This window comes from Anomalospiza imberbis, chromosome 14 (genome assembly GCF_031753505.1).
Source record: "Anomalospiza imberbis isolate Cuckoo-Finch-1a 21T00152 chromosome 14, ASM3175350v1, whole genome shotgun sequence".
Taxonomy (NCBI): domain Eukaryota; kingdom Metazoa; phylum Chordata; class Aves; order Passeriformes; family Viduidae; genus Anomalospiza; species Anomalospiza imberbis.
This window is the reverse complement of record NC_089694.1, coordinates 8730878-8752821: the sequence shown is the minus strand read 5'-3', so window position 1 is coordinate 8752821 and position 21944 is coordinate 8730878. Positions and strand designations below refer to the sequence as shown.

Genomic DNA, 21944 nt, shown 5'->3' with positions numbered 1-21944 from the left:
GTCACTGAATACCTGGTTTCTCAATTAAGTCTTCAGCACTTGCAACTCAGATGTGTTGTTTTGCTGCATAGACATTAAGGCAGCCTACTGGTTGCTGTTTCTGTAGGACTTGAAGAAGGTAAGGTATTCCAATGGATCCAGAAGTAAAGCACACAATCTGCAAGAAGCTTCTGCCTTTGCTAACACTGATTTTCCATGCTGCTGTAGCTCATCATGTCAAAATGTTTATCTGGAAGCTCTCCATGGCTAGCTAGCATGAGTTGGCCAGACTATTTTTTTTTTTCCCTTTTTAAAAATCTTTTTTTATCCACTGAGATGGGAAACCACCCTTCCAGTGCTGATTTGGCTGGTGCAGTAGGGCTGGCTGCACTAACCTCCCCGGGGAATTCGCCATCAGAGCGTGTGACTGAGCGGCAAGGTGGGCATAAGGCATGGTGGGCACGTTGGCTCCACACAGATGGAGACTGAGGATTGAGTGAGCAAATGGTAAGGAGGAAGGTACATATAAACTGAAAAGACTTTTCAGTTTTACTCACTGTTTAAGAAGCAGATAGCAAGTGCTATAAAAATACAGACGAGTAATGTGTAGTTGGTTGATCCTCCCCTGGCCTCAGCAGAGGCAGATGGAATTGGACCCATTTATCTGCTGGTTTTGGGGCTTGTTCAGAGTGAGTGTGAATACAAACTCTGCCGTTGCACAAGGATCATGATCTAGGGATGGCCTATACCACTGGACATGCTGTGCCCCCAGATATTTGTACCAGTCCCTAAAGTTTTCATGCAAGACATCTTAAATTGCTGCTGCCCTGTCTGTCGATTTTGTTCTTGTGGAATGGCAGAGGATTGGCAGTGATTTGGATCCTGCTTTCTGAAATGCTTAGTTCAGAGCTTCAGTGATGTGGAGTAGCAGCAAGCAACACACTCTGGAGCTTGGTTATTTAGGGGTCCATGTTACAGATGTATATAAACCCCTTTCTCCCCAAAGAGTTGTCAAGGTGAAGTTAATTCCACTACCTATAAATGTTTGTTGTAATGTGTGAAGTAATAGCAGGAGGGTGAGCCTACAGCATGTGCCTGTGCATCACTTTAATTTGTAATCAACCTGGAATGATTTTTAGTTCATAGCTGTGTCTTAGTTATTTGCAAGTGCTGTGCTACAGTGGATTCTACTTGCTTAAAATCCTTGTCAGGGAAGAAACATTTTTCTGGCTTTTATTTGCAATGAAAGCTGTTCCCTAGAGTCATGTCAGCTGCAGAAATCCAGACCCCAGCAAAGTGTCTGCATTAAAAACTGAGCTTTGGGCTCCATTAAAATACTGTGACTGCACATGTCACAAATAGAGACAGGCAGTGCAGTAGCACAGGCACTTGAAAGATCCTGCTTTGAAACCGAGGGGCTTTTGAAACTGTGGGGCTTTTGAAACTGAGGTTGCAACCCCGGAGAAAAGAAACAGCTATCTCCTCGCTTTGCTTCTTCCAGCCTCTGTCAGCTTCTGGCTTTAAATTTTCTCCGAAATTATGCACTTGTCTCTTGGTAATATTTCCCCATATTTTAATTGGGGATGGCAGGTAAGGCATAAGGTCAAAGAACTGGAAATGACCTTGCAAAACTGAGACAATGGAGCCAGAAAGATGTCCCTTCAGTTAAAACTGGTGATAGTAACTGCCAAATTTTTGGGAATGTTTGCAAAGTTGTGATTAGATCAAGCAAAATTACATAAAACTTTTGACCTTTGAATATAAACAGGGCTGGAGGACTCTGAGAAGAAAATGGCAAGGCTCCGGTAAGAGAGTTTAGTCCACACTGTGTAGGCAGCAAGGCATGCTGATGGGTTAATGCATCTTTTTCACATTTAAGAGAAAAGTACATATTCTCTTCCTTTTTGTACAAAATGTTTCATGTTTATATGTGTGTGTGTATGCATGTCACTCCCATGCCTAGGTGGGGTGCATGCCCTTCATTGCCTCTAAGACAAGGGTTGGCCTATTTGTTCTGGCTAGTTTTTATAGATGGCACATTGCCATGATGGAGGAGTGCCTTTTATTTCTGTAGCAAGCCCTGTGGCCACCACTTGTTCAATATTAAGTCTGTTTTCCCTCAGTTCCTTCTGGAGGAGGGTTGGAGCAGTGTTTTGGTCGGTTTTGTTGCTCTGTTGTGGTGTGGCAGCACGTGTATCTGTTATTTAGGGATGCTCAATCCAAGGGAACTTTTGAAGTGGAAGGGCTTAGGGTTTATGGTGAGGTCACAGTTCTTGGGGGAATTAATTCATCAGATCAGCTGATGAGAAGTGCTGTTCCCTGCCCTAGCAGGTAAGTGTGTGCTCTGCTTTTAACCATATGAGTAGTCCATGTTGAACCTGGGTTAGAAACTGAGATTGGTTTTTGACTGTGTCAAAATAAATTAGAGAGCAATAATAAACCCCAAAGAAGAGATTAGGATTTAAAAAACTGAAGACTCTTACCTTGCTCATCCTCTGCTCTTGTCCTACTCTTTTTGACTATGGAGCAAAAAGAGAAAGTTGCTAAAGGCTGTTCAGATTTTCAGTGCAAAAGACTAATGTTTTGGTGAGGTGAGCGGGAAATAACGGCCAGAGACTTGCAGAAGAGCATTGAGATTTACATTGATTTTTGAATCCCTGCTTAGTACTGCAGGTCATTCAAGATCTAAACTACAACAAAGGGCCTTTCAGAGACAGAAAAACAGAGATCCCATAGGTGCAGAGTGCACTAATCTGCAAGCAGGTTATGGGTGTTATGGATTCTTATTGCTTGGTGTGGGACTGTGCATACTGTTGGGTGTGTGCTCTCAGGCAGAACGAACAATTTTCTCAAAGATTTTCCAAGGTGTTAATCTCAGTAACTCAGTAATGCTGTGTAAGTGCCAATTAGCTGCTTGTAACTCTTTGGCAGCCTGAGAAAGCTCTACTGCAATTCTCCCCATCCTCATGGGGAAAGCAGAGGCTGGGGAAATTGAGCCCCAAGGTTGTTATGTTCCTGCAGCCAGTGCTGATGGGATCATTGGAGATGGCAGACAGGACCCTGTGGCTGCAGACAGACCTTATGTTGTAGGGACACCCAGGAGGTGAGTGGGAGTCTGAAATTCGTGGCTTAAGGATCTTACATATTGTCATAAAAACCCTGGGGCAAAGAAAAGGATAGAAGGCAGTTCTCCCAGGCCATGCTCAGCTGGTGCAAAGGGGTGAATTCCTTATTTGCCAGTCCCATTCCCTGCTTTGGCATCAGGTGTTGTTTGTATTTTCTTCCAGCCCCTGAAGGAAGTGAAGTGAGGCTCATGAGGACAACTCTTTGGTGTCTAGACCAAGTATGGACCAAAGACTTGGACTTTCTGAAAGTCTCCATCCCTGTCTCAGTCCAGGATGCCTCATTTCCAAAAGCATTAAGAATTTCCATACAGCTTTAGACTGTCTCCAGATTCCTACCCACTCAATCTCTAATTAAATGTAAGAATTTCCACTTTATGATTAATCCTTCTTTTCAGGGCAAGTTGCAAAATAGTTGAAAAAGTAAGACTTATCTGTCTGCTGCTTTCCTTCTGCCTTTTTAGTTTGCAAATGAATGTAGGGTCATCTTATATAATTCATCTTCTTAGAACTTTTGCCAGTTTTAATTCTGTAAAATGCAATAGCCATTCCTCATACTTATCTGTAAATTGCATTGAATCTTGTTGCAGTCATATTAGGTGGTAATGATTTATATGCCTTCTAATAATTTATTTGATTATGCCAGCTATGTTCCATTTCTAAAGAATTATCAAGTTAATGCTCTTGCATAGGGAACAAAGAAATATTTTCCATACTTCTTACTTTGCCTTTCTGCACTTTGGTACAGTGCTGCATTTTTGGTGGTGTGTAAGGATGAGGCTGACAATTTATTGCAGGTATTTAATGTTGTTAGACCCCAGGTTGCACAGAAGTTGCATATCCAGAAGTGGTTTCAGTGTGGTGAGTGTCACTACTTGGGTGTTTCTGCCTTGTGCACATCCCCAGATTCTGCAAGTCTCTGATGGAGTATCTGTGCTGGGCACAGATGGGGTTGATGGCTCTGAGCTCAGTGGGAATGTGAAGGACAAATAACACTGTCAAAAATCTCTGTGGCAAAATATGTTGGGTTTTCCTTTCCTTTTCCTTAAGCCCCAACAGTTCTGTGCCAAGCATAAGGAGCTCTCTCACCCCCCTGATCAACAAAGGGCTGGGTGCAGGGAAATAGCTAAGCACAGGTTTAAATTTAGGATGGGAATTACTCCCATAGATTTCTGAGGCAATTGTTCTCTCATAAAGAAATAACCAGGAAATGGGGCTGCTGGGGAGGGACCGGAAAAGAAAAGTATAGTAGGACTAAAGAAAAGTGATTTTTCTATCTGGTATGTTTCATACACTGGAAACTTTCAATATTTCCTTTCTTGATGGACTGTCTACCCTGTCTGTTTTCTCTCCCTTTTGGAAATTTGTGCTTAAGTCCTGGATAATATGCCTCCCACACCAGCTGACAAAACACAAAGAAGTAGGAAGAAGCTTCAGCTGTAGGGGAAAACTCTTCTCTTCATGAAAAAAATTATGTAGTTTTTCTTTCCTTTCCCTCGACTTTCATAATTAGAGAAGCACAGGATGGAACAAAGTATTGCACAAGTGCAAATATTGTCCAACTTTTTTTTTCCTCACTAAAATGTCTCTTTGAAAAACAGTAAGTTTCTTTCTGAACATGTTGGCATAAAATATCAATTTTTGGCAGTGTTTGAATGCTACTTTTTTTGTCATTTGAAAGTACTATGCTGCTGAGACATTGCACTTTTGAACAGGATGAAATATGCTTACTTCTTAGGAAAAATGCTTGTGATTACTCCAGAAGCCAAATAGTTGCATTTTCCAGAGTAGAGAATACAGGCTGGTACTGTGTGTGCATGAGAGAAGTAGTACAACTCAAAGGGACAGAAATGATAGGTGGAAAAACAGGAAGATATTTTACCCAGTGCACAAGCATCTGGAATCATGCGGAAAATCAAACAAGAAATTACTTCCTAGCAAGAAATTAAAGCATCCAAGCAATGAAATTAATAATCAAAGAGATGTATTATATCCTTTCCCTTAAACTGGGTTTTTCTTCTACTAAAGCACTTGAATTTTTGGAGAATTTGAGTCCTGACCCTGTAAACTGCCTTGTTCCCAGGTCTGCTCTTGAGTAGTTCAGCCCCCTCTGATGCATTGAAACTGAGGAGCCAGATCCACAGCCTAGATCACTGCATCTGCCCCTGGTTACAAAAATACACTCCATGTCTCCTCAAATGTTTTGTTTCTCTCTTCTTTACCATTACTTGTTATTGCTTTGTATTGCTATTATTGTATTAATTCTACCACTGAGTGTCACTGGGATTGGGTCTCCTTAACATCTCTGTTCACTCTGTTCATGTGCTTTTCTACATTATTTGCTTTTTAACAGTAGTGAAGACAGCTGTGTGCACACAGAACATCTGGGGGCCTGCTGAACTGTAAAGCCTCCTGACATCGATGTTTAATTTGCATTGACACATTTTCACTTTTACTTTATACCTGCTTGCAGCCTTGCATGTCTTTTGGCTCTTTGCTGTTCTACAGATGTCAAGTAGCAGGGAGCTGAAACAGAGGAATACCCTTGGTTTTCTGCAAAGCTGCGGTGTGTGAATAAGGAATTTTTCCCAAAATTGTTCCTCAGGCTGCTGAGGATTGTTTGTGTTTAAACAGCCACTTGTTGTTTGCTGATACTCTCTTTTTAAATGTTATTGTTTCATAATGGTCATTTGGACTTGTACAACCTCCTTGTCAAGAGAGTGGTTGATGGTTTGCTAAGAGGCTGATTTCAACCAGATCTTTTCACAGACATGGTTATTAGGGAATGCAGCAATCTTCTGACAGATTTTCTATTCTATTAAGCAGCAACATAATCTCTGTGAATAAAACTCCTTGCTTTTACAAGAGTTGGCTTTGATGTCTTGAGGCCATTTGGGTATTTACAATCAGCTGAAAAGCAGCTGATTCTGCAGGTGGCAGTTCTCTGGCTATCTCCAGATGCTTTTTGGTGCAGATCTGCAAGCACCGTGTCTGGTACTTTTGTCTTCCTGTGCAGACGGGCAGTTCTGTTAAGAAGGCACAGTAACCCCTACCATTCTATGATTCTGTGCATCCCATGGCCTTTTCTGGACCTGTCAGATTTGTGCAAGCAAGGACTTGGTCCCCTGGGAGCACGGCAGGTCCCCTGGTTCCATGACTGCCCAGCAGGGCTCTGCTTTGGGCCCTTCCAGTGGGTGATCCTCTTTTGCCCACAACTTCCTCCCGAACCATTGCATTTGTCTGTTGACTAAATCCTTGTCTCCTTGGCTCTGTAGTGACCCTCCAATGAAGTTAGGACTATTTATCCCAAAGATGTGAAATATTTGTTCTCCATACATGTTGGCCTTTTGCTTATTCTTGAAGGCGTGATGTAGCTGAATTGCTTCACTGTTTGTTTCTGTTCTGTTGTTGATTAATCTGTTTTTCCACTAGGGCTCTGTTATGAGAGAAGATTAATATTACAGAGAAGATAGTTGTTTGTTTCAAATATTTTGTTTCATTGCTCTGCTGGGAATACTAGTATAAACACCAAGCAATCTGATTTAAATAGCTAAAGTATTAGTCTTGCTGTTCCAGTTGCTTGTCATTACACTTGAGGATGAGGTTACAGTTGATTATACCAAACACGGGAGCCATAGGTTTTACATTCTCAATCAGCATATTATAGATGAACTGTGCAAATCTGAGATAGCTTTTTTTGATAATTGAGAGTTTCCTTGGAGTATGCAAGACTCTTGAGAGAAGCTGAATTGCTTGTTTGTAATTCTGTTATAAGCTTTACTGGTATTTATTTAACGTGCAGTTTATTGCTACTGAATATTTTTCTTATGGCTTGCTGTCAAAAGTGTCAAAACATTCAGAGGGTTGCTCCCAGTTTTGATACCCTCTGTACAGTGGCTTGTTTGTTAGACCAATCTGAAGCATCCTCCACGAGCCTGACTCATGTGCAAGGCAGCAGTGCACTTAAGTGAAGAAAATGTAAATTGTTATTGCCTGAGTGGGCCCCTTCAGCTCCCCACTCGACATTGAGGGTAATCAGCCAGCCCAGGGCCCAAAATGCAAACTGATTAGAGCTTAGATTTCTCCAGCCCTTGTACTGAGCCCCTTGGGGCCATCCCAGACCCAAACTGCCAAATGCTGCAGATCCCTGGTCCTTGGCTTTGGAGATTTGAGGTTGGGAGCTCAGGTCTGGGCTGTTGTGTCCCCTGTGTCAGCAGCATGGGCAGATTGGATTGACCTGCTCTTGCCTTGGGGGTGTCAGTACCTTACATGTGTTCCCCCTATAAAGCTGTGTGAGGCAGCCCCAAGGTGCTCCCTGGTAATAGAAGACCAGCACTTCTGGCAGTTAAATGCTTTTTAACAGGATGAGGGAATTTCATGTGCTGGGACTGTGCAGACAGAGGCCAAAAGAGACATTATATTTGACTATTTCACTGCTTCAGGCCCTTCAGCTTGGAAACTGGCTGAACCCACAGCTTGTTCTAGCACCAGGAGGCTGAGCTCTGCCAGGGATGGGGGCTCATGCAAGCACCTGGGACAGTCAGGTGGCTGTTTGGAGACTCAGCTCCTAAGGAGCACCTGGCTCCAACCTCATCATCTGCAGAAACTGGACTTGACCAGAGATTCTGCTGGGTTGTTACAGTCCATTTCATGTCTTCCTCTTCAGCTCTTCCTTGCAATGATTGCAAAAACAAGTGAAGCCATGCTGATTACCTGGTTGAAATTCAGGTTAAATTCAGTTTCAGAAGAAAAAGTTAAGTATCAAATTCTCTATTTAAATAAAGCAAGTGAAGCACTAATGCAGTAAGAATTTGCAATTCATTTTTCTTTGCTAGCACCTGTGACCAGGGTTACTTTATGCTTTGCTGTGTTTATTTGTCTAAACTCACAAGAGTTAGTTCCTCTATAAGGTAGACTCATGTTCATTAGCAGGAGAGCACCGCTGCTCCTGTCCCTTCTCTCAGTGTTTTAGTAGTGGTTTTGTGCAGCTGGATATTGCCAGGCAGGATGGGAGAACTGCCTCTGCCAAGTGGGGTGTTGTGGGGGACATTGGGGCAGCAGGACACAGCTTGTGCCTCAGTTATACAGGGATTCAGAGGTTGGAGAGCCCAACTGGGAGGTGGTGTAAAGCCCTTAGCTCTGGTTTGGTTGGGTTGTGTTCACCACAGTGAGTCTCAGTTCAGACCACTCAGCCATGCTCTCTCTTTGTTTTAGTGTTTGCAGAGTCAGCCTTTGGGGCACGAACTCCAGAGGAGATTTCTGTCTGTTTACCAAAATGGAAATAGCCTAGCTTGGGAGTGGGCTGCAATCCTTTCAGAAAACTCATCTTTAATATATTTCCTGTAATCACAACTTAAAAACAAACACACGTTTCCAAAATGTTCTTCAGTTTTTCACCTTGGTATTTCTCACACAGGCATTAATCATCCACTTCTCCTTTTAAGTACAGAGCTCAACGTATTTCAGTGAATAACTGTCTTCTCATGCCTGATGAAAAAGATGAGTGGATTTTACAGTGAAATTCCCATTGCTCAGGGGAGCAGGGATCATGCCAAAAAAATGTTCACTGACCTGTGTGACACAGGTGCTGTCTGTGTCAGGATTTTGGTGGAGTTAACCCCTGATAGTTCACTTTGCAGTACATCCTATCTACCACTGCAAAGCTACAATGCTGGCTTTAAGGTTGTTAAAACCTAGTCTGGCTAGGTAATCATTAGATTATCAAGTATGTGCTGGACTCTGGGACGTGCAGGAATTTTGAGGTGCCTGTTTTTTGCCTGCTGTAGTTTGGGGCTTATCCCAGTGAGCCTTAGCACTGGGTATGTTTAGTCCAACTTGTGGCTGTGAAATGCAGGTTCCTGCACCATTGGCTTAGCAGTGTGTCAAGAAGAGATGTCTAAATATTATTCCCCTCCCTTTGGAAGTGATTGGGTAGGTGGTTGGGTGAGTTGTTCACTGGGGTGCGTACTAATTCATTTCACATCACTGGCATAAATTTTGTGCTGATTTTCCATCCTAAGCTCTTAATTCTTTGATCTTTTTCTTTGCCTGAACTGCTTTTCTTCTGATTCTTCCTACTCGCTTTTTGGCTGGAAAGAAGGTACTTACCAAATTCTGATTCATTATTACAACTATTAAATCTTAGGGTGTGCCCAGGTAGTTACCCAGTGCCTTGTTCCATCATTTGTGCTGCTCGTTCTTCACCCCTTCCACCATGATCTGCCTCTCTAACGCATGGGGTGAGCCTGCAGCAGCAAGCTGGACCTGAACTTTGGCTTTCTGTGCAGTCCTGGGCTCAGGCATGAGGGCTTGGAAAGGGGAGTTTGTTTCTGATGGGCATGAACTCTCTGGCTGAGCAGGCTGTGAAAGCAAGATCCAAAATCCTGAGGAGGCTGAAGCAGGATTTGTTTTCTGCATCTCATGTGTTGCCACAAGCAACCTTGGTGTGCCATAAAGCATGATCTGTTCTTGTTTGGATTTAATCCTGCCCTGGTCAGCTCTAGCTACAGAGGGGTCAAGTACAGAATACAGTCTGTGGCTGCTGGAGCACCTTTGTGCTCTTGGGCAGCCTCCCCGTGTTTCCGCTGGAAGCTTTTTATGTTCAACACAAACATTGCTAAATAGACATTTCAAGGTAGCAGATTTGTAGTGGTGGTGAGGGGAAGGTAAAAGTGGCCTTAAATTAGCAGAAATCTTTGCAGTAAATCTGTGTACCAGGATTTTAAAAAAATTAGCATGAAAACAACAGGCTGGCAACCTGCAGTACTGCAGACTTCAAAATTAAAATGCCACCATGTTTAATGGAGCTCCCAAAAGTAATGATAAAAATGTAATTACTTCTGATAAGACTCATATTCTATTAAGTAAAGAATATGGTAACTCTTAGTTGGCTTTGGTAACCTAGGTAATTTAAAATGAGTTATATTTCTTAGAGCTCAATATGCAAATGAATTGGAGATTATATATAGTTAATATTTGCAGGATAAACAGACAATTAAACAATTTAGGTTGATTATGAACAAACCCAAATCCTTAGAGTGATTATGGCCATGCTGTTGTTTGGGGTCAGTTTAACTCAGGCTTGACATTGACACCTCAGTTCTAAAAAGCACTTAGCTGTTAGGTGACTGGGCATAAGTGTTTATGCAGTTTTTAATCTCTTGTGTGGCCTGAATGCATTCATACTTTGACTCCATAGGTACATAAGTACAGCAGGAACAGTTTATTTTCATGTTTAACACAATTTAATGGACACAATAATAAAGCCCTTATTTTTCTACTGAATTTCAGACTGTTAATTTTAAGACACACATCTTTCAAAGCTACTATTGAATTGGATGCTTAACTTCAGTCAAGAACCAACTCGTTTGTACAACAGAAACCATATTACCAAATGACCAGTCAGCTGCCATGATGGAAACAAAATTAAAAATAGTTTTCCGTAATTTGTTTGAGTTAGGATTCCACAATTTTCCCAGACTTTTCTCCTCTATATGCATGGTTTAAAAAATCCCAACACCCAAAGGGATGAAAATCACAGAAAGAAAGTAAACATACAAAATTCTTTCTGGCAGGTCTTTTTAAAACACAGAGAAGTCTGATATGAGGTAAAGCAGGATCAGACATGCTAAGCAAATTTCAATTGACAAATGTAACTGGAATTGAATTCACTGAAGCTGTGTCTGTAACAGGAATGAACTTGGCCAGGCGATTACACTCCATTTTAATAGAAAATAATGAATATTGATTAAGTCTGTGGCAGGTGTCACTGCACCCTGCAGCAGTAGCCAGAGGAGGTGGAGGTGCAATAGGGTACGTAGCAGGTGGTCCTGCCTTCCTGCTGTATTGGCCTCATGGTGCTGCTCTGCCCCAGGGCTCAAACCAGGCATGCTGGGCTGGGGCTCCCTGGGATTTGGGCTGAGAAATGGGCACTCTGGGGCCATCTCTGTAACTGAGGAGAGGGATCAGTGTTAAAGGTTGGGTTTTGCTCTCAGTGTTAGAAATGGGGGGATTAACATTTGAGCTGTCTGTATAAATGGGAAGAAATACCTTATGGAAAGACTAGAGTGCTTATAGTTTGGTAGCTCTTGGACATCCTAACACAGGTTGACTTTCTAATGGACTTGGGCATTAGTAAGAGGAACCTATATGTGTCTGCTATGGAACTGCTGAGCACGGAGTATTTATTGTTAGCTGAGCTATAATCAGAGCTATGGAGAGTTTAAAATTAGCATGACCTGCTGGGAGAAAAAGGTAAGAGTATGTATTAATATATAGTATTTATACCCACAGCATGCTTTTCTTCTGGGAGGTGAGTTTTAGATATAGTACATTACACACATGGAACAGATTTTGGAGACACCTGCATGGCTCTGAGGATGAGGGACAGAGTGCCATGGCTGGGAGAATGCTTGGGAAGGTGTAGGAAAACCAGCAGTGGCTGTAGGGAATAAAGGGGCAGTGGGTCCCTGCAAGACATTTCTTGTGCTTTAATGGAGTGGGATTTAAATTTAGAACTCATATGTGACCCAGTGTCAAGTCAGAAATGTGTGGTTGAAAGTGTATAATCAGCTCCAAGTGGCTGCCTTGTAAATCTCAGGAGTGGAAACTGGCCTCGGGCTAGCAGCCGTCTCTGCTGCATCTCTGCTTGAGTGAACTTTAATCTTATTCTTTATCAAGAAAAGCAGTGAGAAAAAGAGGGGAAGAACGATGAACAGAGTGTGAGTTGCCCAAAATAGGCTTTGTATGGATAAAGGTGATTTTACTGGAGACTTTGCAAAGAGTTCTGTGTGCCCTCAAAGAAAAGCAAAGTCCCATTACAAAGTGTAGTGAGAGAGGAAGGGCCAAGAGAAGCTCAGAGAAATGCTTTGACTTTGGGAGCTGTTTCTGACTTTATTGGGTAGAATGTGTGCACAGCACTTCCAAAAATGAGGTGATGTCAAACTGGAATTTTACAGTCTGGGGCCAGTCTGCAAAGCACTCTGTACTCTGTGCAGGGCTTTGTTTGCTTAAGCTGCTGCCAAATCAAGCATCTCTGCGAGCGTCCGCAGAGGCAGTGATGACCAGTGTGCTGTGAGTCTGCAGAGCTGTCTAGGGAAGGAGTATAGGGGCATTAAACATTGAAATTTTGAGCTGCTCCTGGCTAGGGAGTTTTCTTGTAATAGTACAATGTGAAGTCTTCATTAAGAAAAGAGGTTATCAGTGTTGTGAAACCTGGAAAACCTCATCAGCTCTGCCTTGATTATTTGTGGGTATATTGTAATCTGCCACGCTTGAGACCAGACAATACTTTGAGCCGGCAATTTTTCACAAATCACAAGACAATGTGAAATAAAGATGATATTAGTGACAAATGGAAGTTTTATCTCAGGCCAGTTTAGAGTCCTGGGTACTATGTGTTTTGGAGCAATGTGCTGTTGATTCGGGAGAAGATGAAAAAGTTCACAGTGTCAGTGAACCAACCACAATCTGAAACTCAATTTGCACTTAAATGAGTCAGTTACTATTTATAGTTATGGTCTGGAAATTTAACTTTTTATAATTTTCATGGGTTTAATATTTGTAATTTAGCAAACTACTAGGTTTGCACATGTTCACATGTTGACAGCAGACATAAACATTTATATAAAGTAACACTGAAAATCTGTGTTCTTCACACATTAGAAGGTATCTGACTCCATTCTATTTTCCCTGAAGGAATACCAAAATAATTTTTTAAAAGGAACCTGGACATAAATAGTGGTTAGTGAGTATTCACTATATGTAGATCTACTAGAAAAATTTCCATTTTCCATTTTTCCAGGAAAACACGGGTGACATAATCCCACTATTTGCACACATACATTGTTTGTGGCCTAGAACCCAAGCATGAAAATAAACAGAAATTCAAGTAGCTCGGTCTGCTCAGCTTTTTAAAGAGAAGATAGCTTGTAATAGTCACTCAAAGAAATACAGTCTCATCTGTGCTGTAATCTCTTCCCATGTGGGTTTTTTTCCCTTACATAGCATATTATTATTTTTTCTTCAAATCAGCAAAGTGCTTGAGAAGGCAGAATGTACTGAGATTTTCTAAACAGTAGAAATTGTCTGCCTACCTTTCCTGGTAGTTTCAGTTGAGTCATAGCATGACCAGTGTTGGTAGGAGACACCTCTGTACTCCATATAAACTTACACACAAGCTCCATCGTGTCTTTGCTGTGCATTTTCACACCCTTGAACAGTAAAAGAAAACTGGCACAAAATCAACTATAAACTGTGAAACCCCAAAGTATCAGGAAGGAATATGCATGAGTTATTTTTGAAGCATTTGGCACCACCTCTTTTGTTAGGGGAAGGGTACTTGTGGGCTTATGAGAAGTGCTCTGATGGATGCTGAAACCTGTCATAAAGCTCTTTGTTCAAAAAGAAATCTTGGCAAATGTAAACTATTGGAAGAAGTGTTTATAAATAAACAGAGCTTTAAATGTCTCCTGATCTCAGAAACCTTCCTTTCTCTCCAACCTTGGCTATTTACAAAATTTTCTTGTATTGAAGCTAGGTAAGTGGTTACAAAAAGCTTTTTTCCCCCTCTTTGACATTCATATTGGAGGAGAAAACTATTAAATTCTCTTTATCTTAAAGCTAATTAGATCTAGTAATGTTTGTTCCTGTATGCTCTCCCTCTTATAACTATGAAAATTACACAAGGGTAGCGGCATCTGTCTGGGAGTTTTGCATACTGAGAGACATGGCCGTAAAGTTGAGGTCTGTCGGAGCCATGGATGCAGTTGGATCTGTGCAGCTCCAGTGCCAGAGCCAAACCATCCCATGGCTCTTGGCTCACAAACAGGCAGGGTTCAGTGCCCGCAGGAGGAGCCAGCACTGTCACTGAATTTAAAATCATCAGCTGCCTCTCTGTCGGGGTGAGCCATCTTAATTTCTAGGTCAAATGTAAAGTCTGGAAAAAAGGTTGCTCATATAATGAAAAGAGTTTTAAAAAGTCTCCCAACTTAGAGTGCTGCGTGTTGCTGCTGGGCTCTTCACTCCTTTAGCTGTGTGGGGCTGCCTGAAGGTATACAGATCCCTGAGCTCCTTGTGGGAGTGTGAGAGGAAAAAAATATATATGGTGTATTTGGGTCAATGTGTGTGACCGTAACAGACCACTAGGCTTTGATCTTTGGAGTTCCATGTTTATGAAGGAAAGGTAGTGAATCAAAGAACTGTCTTGGTTTGAAAGACAGGTGTCCGCTAAGGAAGGGAGGAGCCTCCCTTGGAATGGAAGATATGACCCCCTACCTTCTGAATTATTATAATTTTGAAATTAAGGGGGCTTTCAGGCAAAGATATGAGAAAATGAGTAACACTTCTTTACTAGTGTGTGTATGTGTAATGAGGCAAACAACAACAATGGCAACAACAACAAAGAAAGAACAGAAAACCCAAAAGTCTCTTCCCGCTTTTAAGCACCTTCCCCTTGGCTGCAGTTCCGGGCCCGGCCAGCAGGGGCGCTGCTGGCTCCTGGCCGAGCAGGGGTGCGATGATTCCCCCGCGCCTGCAGGGGGCGCTGTGGCGCGAGCGCGGCCATCTTGCTCCACATGGCCAACGGCGGATGCAGCTGGAAGCAGGGGATGGAGAAGGGGCTTCCTTTAAAACCCCCAGTGGCAGTGGATCCTGGTGCACCCTCTGCATGGCAAAAGGAGCTGTAGCAGAAACCTCAGGAAAAGCAAGCTGGAATGGCAGGGTCTCCTGGCAGGCAGAGGGTGGAAAGCTACAGTGTAGCACAAAGCCGGAGCAATGTCGGAGGTACGGTGGGCGCTGGGCAGCAGCAGCCTGGTTCCACAATGCAGTACAGAAAAAGGCCCTTGGGAATTTTCTCTCTGGCTGGTCCCTGGGTCCAGGCTGTGCGGAGGGCGGGAGCAGCCCCCATCAGGAAACGAGGGTAGTCCCAGGTCCTGGCAGGGCACGCGCTGGCTCTGGGCTTCCCAACCGCAGAGCGGCAAGACAAGCCCAGCTGAGCCCAAACTCAGTCGTGGTGCCGAAGCAAAAGAAAAAACCAAAAAGAAGTAGGCAAAGCCCACAGAACCAGCAGGATCCCTGGTCGGAGATACCGGCCACACATCCCGTGGAACTGCCTGCCAGAAGAGAGGGGCTGCCTCTCATCGTCCCCCAGTTCCCCCTGGAAACCCCGGCCTTGCTCCATTCATCACAGCAGCCCTGGAGCCAGGGAGCCTGGGGGCAGGGCAAACTACCAGCCCTGGGCACCAAACAGAACAAACAGATCAAACCCCCCCCAGAATGAGATGGGATAATAAACCATCCCCAAGACAAGAACCCAGCTACTTCTTTTACTCAGTCAATGGGAAATGAAGCTGCCACTCTGAGCGAGTTTATTTTAAAGCTGAAAGCTTTGAAGGTCAGTCCCAGTGGAGTGACATTTTAGCCAAGGGCAGGAGAGAAGAGATCATTCTGTGAGTGAAGCGGGGAGAGTTGTGACCTTAATGGAGTTGTAAAGGTTGAACAAGACACAATGGAAGTGAGTTCCCATATCCAAGGAAGGGGTTTATATTAAATCAAGGACAAAACAAGCAGTAAAGAAAGAAGTGTGAATGCTTCCCTCTTCTCGTTTTTTTTTTCCTCATAAAAAACAGTATTGCAACTGACTTACTTTTTTTTCAGAATTAGTTCCTATTTGGTAACCATCATTAAAATAAGCTCTGGCTCCAGGTTCTCCACATCCTACAATCTCGTCTGATGTTGGCTGCTTGAAGTGTGGTGAAATTTCTGTGGAGGATGGCAATGGGGCAGTTCACAATTAAAATAAGGTGACAAGAGCAGCAATGCTCTGATGGCCAGAATCTCCAGATTGAGATGTCTTCTTTTAAAAATGTTTTAGGTTTCTACCTTGGATATAAGACCTGTAGAGCACTGCTCATGGTAAATGCTCTGAAAATGCAAACAGCACACAGAAGGGTATAATATCATGGTGAAAATACATTGTGTGTGCTTGAAACATCTTGATTGCTTGGGCACAGGTAGAATCTCCTTAATCCCTCCTGCTTTATCGTAGTCAAATTTATTTAAGGTGTCTTACTTGCAATTTCTTTTCTAATAAAGAGATTGAAAAATTTATTAACTCTTACCCAATTTAATTTTTGCTTCCAGCTGAAACATAAGATTTCCAGGCACATTGCTTAGTGCTTCCAAAACACTGGTGGGTCTTTTTTCAGGCTTTTAAAAAATTCCAAATTGTTGTTTCTATTTCAATTCTTTAATACAACCTCTCCATAGAGGGCCATGGGAGATGTGAGAAACATAGATTATGATGAAAGATGTAACTCATCTCCCTAATGCAGGTCAATGCACCATCCTTTGATGCTCATACTGGTCTACAGGAAGAAGCAGAATGACTTTGATAGACTGACCAATCCTCTTAATCCAGCTTAAACCCTGTTCCATGTACCCTATGCCACGTTTCTCTCACAAGCACTACTTGCGTTCAGGGCTCTGCCTGTTACCTCTTTGTGTAGCAGTGCATTGGTTTGTGTTTTCTCTGTGTGGAAATGACACCTTCTAACAAGACCAGCAAACCCAGCATTATTTAATATGCGTGCTTGAGAATGTGACAAGCTGCCTTCAAAGTAGCTACTTGAATGGCTTTCCATGGTACTCATTGCCATCTTTCTTTAATTGTAATTGATGCTTGGAAAGGACTGTACTGGTTTGTAGATCTAGTTATCTTTTAAAAAACAAAAGAATATTATGCTATCAGGAATATAAAAATATTGCAGGGAAGAGAATAATGCTTTGTCTCTAATCAGAAGTAGGAGACTACAATTCCAGGTATGCAGAGCACCTTAAGAGCCTCAGACAGTTAATAAATCATCTGGGAAATGGGAAAAGCTCAGGATCCAGTTGCAGGAATCTGATGGGTTCAGATGTGAGAGCTGGAGTATTTCTTCATCCCAGTATTATGGGACCTGGGAGGTGGAGGTGGGAGTGGAGGTGACTGAAGAAACTTGCTGTTGGTAGATTGAGTTCTGAGGATGGCAATGTCTTCCTGTCTGTGTCCAGCAAAGCCTGCTTGAACACTAAAATAGGTGAAACGGTTGGTTGTATTTGCTGTTGTTATCTCTTGACTGGCTGTAAAACAGGCCATATGAAGTCGTGTAGATCTTGGAAAGTACTTGCTTGTGCTTTCTTTATCGTTTAAGGAAAAAAGGTCTTGTGCCTTCTCATAATCAGGCTGTTTGAGTGTGAAAAATGTACCTTCAGTAGTCTACTAATAGCTTGTTCTGTTCTTAATAGTCCTTTAATCTTTGCTTCTTGTAGGATTAATGATTAAAACTCTCTTCATGCTCCTGACTCCAGCTGATGTAAGGTATTGCCTTTGTGTTTCACCCAGCCACTGTGTGCATCCTCCCACTCATACACTGCTGCAAGTTGAAAGCAGCCTGTTTTGGGCAATTTTGGACAGAGGGGGATAGACACATGCTGTCTCCATATTGCTTCCTTGCTGCCTGCTGAGACTCATTGCTTTCAGGGCTGTACAAAAGCCTGTTTTCACATGTTCTGCTTTGGGTGTAGCTTTCCATGGTCTAACAGCAAAGCAATGACAGCATATGAGATTTTTTATGCTGAGAATAATTTTAATCAATTGTAATCGCAGAAGTAGAGGGCTTGGGGGGTGGAGGGTCACTGGTGGTTAGTGGCTGTACTACAGTAATAGTAATAACCTGGCAGTACAGTAATAACCTGGCATGTAGTTCCTGGAAAAACGGGAAGGTGTGAGCTGTGGCAAAAAAACCTATCAGTGCTTTGGTGTGTTATGGGAAAGATCACTCACAAAACCATCTGGACTATGGAGAGTTGAGTTTCAGAAATCAGATCCTGCCATAGGGCAGCATTTTCAGGCTTGACATATGTGATTCCCCATTCTCGTGAGAACACCTGTGTGCATCTCCCTGGGAATGATGCAAATGTCCTGCTGAAATTGGGGGAGGTCATGTTAGCTTACATGAGAGGGATTTGAAGATCTCTAGGAGGTGACTCCCCTTCTCTAGAGCTGTGTGCTGCCCACGTTAGTCTGTTGTTCTGAGAGAGTGCTCTCACATGGTGTCTGCTTTAGGACACTTGCAGGAGTTCAGACATCCCAATATGTGCTTTGAAAAGAGCCATAAACCCAACTGCTTGCTGCTGACGCATGTAACCTTGCACAAGAAAGGCTCACAGGGGAAAGTCAAAGAACTTAAAGGGAAGTTATGTCCCAGCTCAGCTTTAGAAGCATTAGACAGCTTTCTTCTTCTTTATCAAAGAGTGATAATCAACTTTCTTCTTAGTGACAGAAGTAGCTGTAAAATAGTTCTTTTCTCTCCCACCCTGCCTTTTTTCTTGTGAGTTTCTTTAAAGTTTGTTTTTCTTGTATGTACACAACTGCTTCACTGTGTGACTTGATGGAGAGACTCTTTCCTAAAATAACCATTTGAAAAAGTCTGTAAAGCTTTTGTTGTCATACACAGAACTGCACTTGCTTATTATTTTAATATTTAGCTAAAATTCTGGGATTTTTGTTTTGAAATAGTTCATACAATTAAGATATGGGATAAGGGAATGCAATGTCAAAAATATAATCCTGGGAGGTTATTAATTCTTCCAAAGAAACAAATTTTGTTGGAATGTTAATTTTTTCAGTGCATTGGGAAATGATACCAAAGAGAAAAATACAGGGTGCGGCAGCTCCTTGTCTAGATCAAGCTTAGGTCATTTTCTTGGGACTGAGAACCAGCCTATAGATTAGAAGTCTAATGTTGTGTCCAAAGTGTCAGTGCAGAATCACTGACAATGGTTTCCTGCAGCTTTGAGAGGTGACAGGGGACAAGTTTGGTATTCCAAGAAGAGCCAGTGTGGCCTAAGTCTGTATCAGTCAGTTGTGACTGCTCATGTTTTCTCAATCCAAATATGTTTTTTGTTCACCAGCCAAACATTTTGTATTACTGTTTTTATTGTTGACAGTGTTTTATCTATGTCTTTATCTGATATGACTCCAGATAGTTTTGTTTGCTCTGGCACATTAACTGGTGTGAATTTTTGTGCAGCAGTTCTTCATCTATTTTGTCATGTGTATCTGTCATTTTATCAATTTTTGCCAAGACCAGACTGGTAGAATCTTCATCATAGTATTTGTTCTGGAATTGTCTGTGTGAACCCCTTTGCATGAATTCTCTTTCTTGGTGGCTGAACAGCACTGTATTTTCTGAAAAGGAAGATTTCATTTATTTATATGCTGATGGAGCAATTTATTAAAATGCTGGCAATAGTCAGTCACTTGTTGATTGTTTTCACCCCATTCCAATGCAAATACCCTGACTGATATCATAAGCTTGGCCAAGTGCTGGGCAAACTGAGAGAACCTCTGCTGCTGTATGCAGAGCAAGTAGAAAAAGAACAATCAAGACCCAGAGATCCAGAGAGGTGCAGCTGCTTTTGCCCATGATGACATAGGAAGACTATCTGAGCTGAGAATGATGTGGAGGTTTCTGACTTTGAGCTCAGAGTATTGCTTTTGTTCATTTCTCAACCCTCCTGATCTCAGAGACCAACTCACTCTCCCACAAGACATCATTCTGATTTTGGTTATGAAAAGGTCTGTTAAATTTTTTAAACTGTTCTGGTGTTCTCCAATATAAGCTTTTCTGCCTCAGTAAGCCCAAACTTTCCTGTCTTTGTTTCTGTTAAAGCTGACTGAAAAGTACATGTTCATGAGGAGTTGGCACAGCCCAGCCAGATTTGCTTTTAAGGGTACATTTCATGACTTAATCTTTTTACTCCATTCAGATTTTTTTTTTTTATAGTCAGTCCTCTGAGACAACCAATATCTCTAATTTTTCACATCCTCAGTGGAAGGAATTAAGTAGTCTGAGGCTCTGTCTGCTGGACTTTTGGAAAACGTACTCTCTGCTTCTTGTAGGTTTATAAAGATACCATTGGTATGATTTCTGTTAGGTCCTGGGCATTAGTGATTGGGTTCTGATGAAGCTGGACATTGACTTTACTCTTAATTTGTTTTCCACATTTGTTATGTCCTTCAGTACTCAATCTTTGGCACTGGGAATAATCAGGCTAATGATCTTGCTCTTGCATTTGGGCTTCTCCAGCATGTTTGAAGGTTTTGTTCCTCTAGCAACACCAACATTTCTTCTCTGTCTGCTTCCTTAGTTGTGTTGCTCTTGGAAGGGGAGTAACAATGTGAGCCTTTCTTACCCTTGTACAGCCCTACTGTGCTCCTCCTTCATGCCTCCCTCACCTTGATGCCTTCATCCTTTGGTCTGGAGCTGCTTAGGATTTGTTTCATGTCTGTCTTGCTCTGTTGCTTTTTTCTGAGAGAGAATAATGGGAGTGTTGGAGAAATAAAAACCAATCTGGGAACAGAGACTGGGGGTAAAGGAAAGGTTGTAGATGAGAGAGGGGAGATGTAGCAGGATACAGCACAAACAGATTCCAAAAGTTTCTTTTTCTGCTTAACATATTTAAACCTGTGAAGCTTGCCACAACTCTAATCTCAGTCAGGTACTTCAGTCATATGGACAAATTCTGTGAGTTTGTGTATGAGGAGTCTTTCTCTTTTTTGTTCTAAGTTATTATTTAGAGAGTCCTAATGAGCCATTATTGTGCTTTAGGCTAATAGCTGTCCATGGAATTAAAAATTGGGGGGAACAATTATTTGAGTGCATTATTGCTTTATAGTCATTACTGCCAAAATCTGAAGGGTACTATTGCTGTAAGCTGACTGTAATAAGTTGCATCTGATTTTCTTTTAATTAGTGAATTGTTACCTCCTGAAATACTGGTTAATGCCAATTAAGAAACTGTTGTATGATAGGTCTGATGTAATTCCGGTGCAATTCCTCACTGTCTGAATAAAGGGAGGGGAGGAAAAAGAGTAAGTTAGCAATTTTTTTCTTGATGTTTTTGACTTCCTTACACACTTCTTTATTTAAAAAGTGTACAAAGGGATTCAAATTCTATGGCTGTTGTTGAAGGTTACTTTGGCATAGCTCTGTTCCCTAGCCCTCAATAACTCTTCCTGTTCAAAAGGGTGTGGGGTTTATGAGTCTGACTGTTGTGTTAAGCAAAGTTGTAGGCAATGTGGAACACTTGCAGTTTTTATGTCAGTCCTGATGACAGCCTTCAAAGCCTCAGAAAGTGATGAAGGGATAAATCATCACAGGCATTGGCTTCTTAATGCTGAAGGAAAAATTCACATGTTGTCTCTGGGTGTACTTGACACATCTGGTAAGATTTTTTTTGATACTGGATATGGCATTTATGGTTGATGACCTCTTGAGTCAGTAAACAGGAGGTGGAAAGCAGGGCTTCTGGAGCTAAATACAGTAACTTCAACAAGTTAAAATAAGATGTTTGACCCTAGCAGAGTGATCTTTCTACTTTAGAAACAGCAGGCCTTCTAACATATTGCAGTGGCTTATGTAATAACCAGTGAAAATAGGTAAAACATACATAAATTAAAAAAAAATGACATGCCATTGTCATAATTTTTACATATAATTTGAAAGGCAAATTATGTTCTATAGTCAATTCCTCTATTGTCTGCAGCTTTCATTCTTGGCTGTCAGCAAATGGCTCATTAAGAGCTAATATTAAATTCGCTAGTGTATAAAAGGAATGGGCCCCTGAGCCACTGATTAAAAAGCAAGGTAGAGAAGGCCAAAGCATTTAATTGGAAGCATGAGAGCTGTTAATCCTTTTGTTTTTTCCAGTCAACAAATTGCTGTTAAAATAAAAGAGGGAGAAAGGCTGTGCTTTTTCAGAACGTAAAAGGTTTGTGAAGAAATCCTTCAGGCTCTCCTG

At 42.0% G+C, this 21944-nt stretch overlaps 1 protein-coding gene across 11 annotated transcripts in view; it reads left to right on the top strand.

The window, feature by feature from the left end:
• IL1RAPL2 (interleukin 1 receptor accessory protein like 2) overlaps positions 1-21944 on the top strand; it is a 364841-nt gene that overhangs the window by 98552 nt on the left and 244345 nt on the right. The window contains exon 1 of one of the 11 annotated variants that reach the window (XM_068204777.1): positions 14742-14882. The exons of 9 other annotated variants lie outside the window; for them this stretch is intronic. In XM_068204777.1, the coding sequence (XP_068060878.1) occupies positions 14813-14882 (70 nt within the window). In that variant the 5' untranslated portion in view covers positions 14742-14812. Of the gene's footprint in view, positions 1-14741; positions 14883-17415; positions 17458-21944 lie in introns of those variants that run through there. One more of the 11 variants, XM_068204780.1, reaches the window with a different exon arrangement.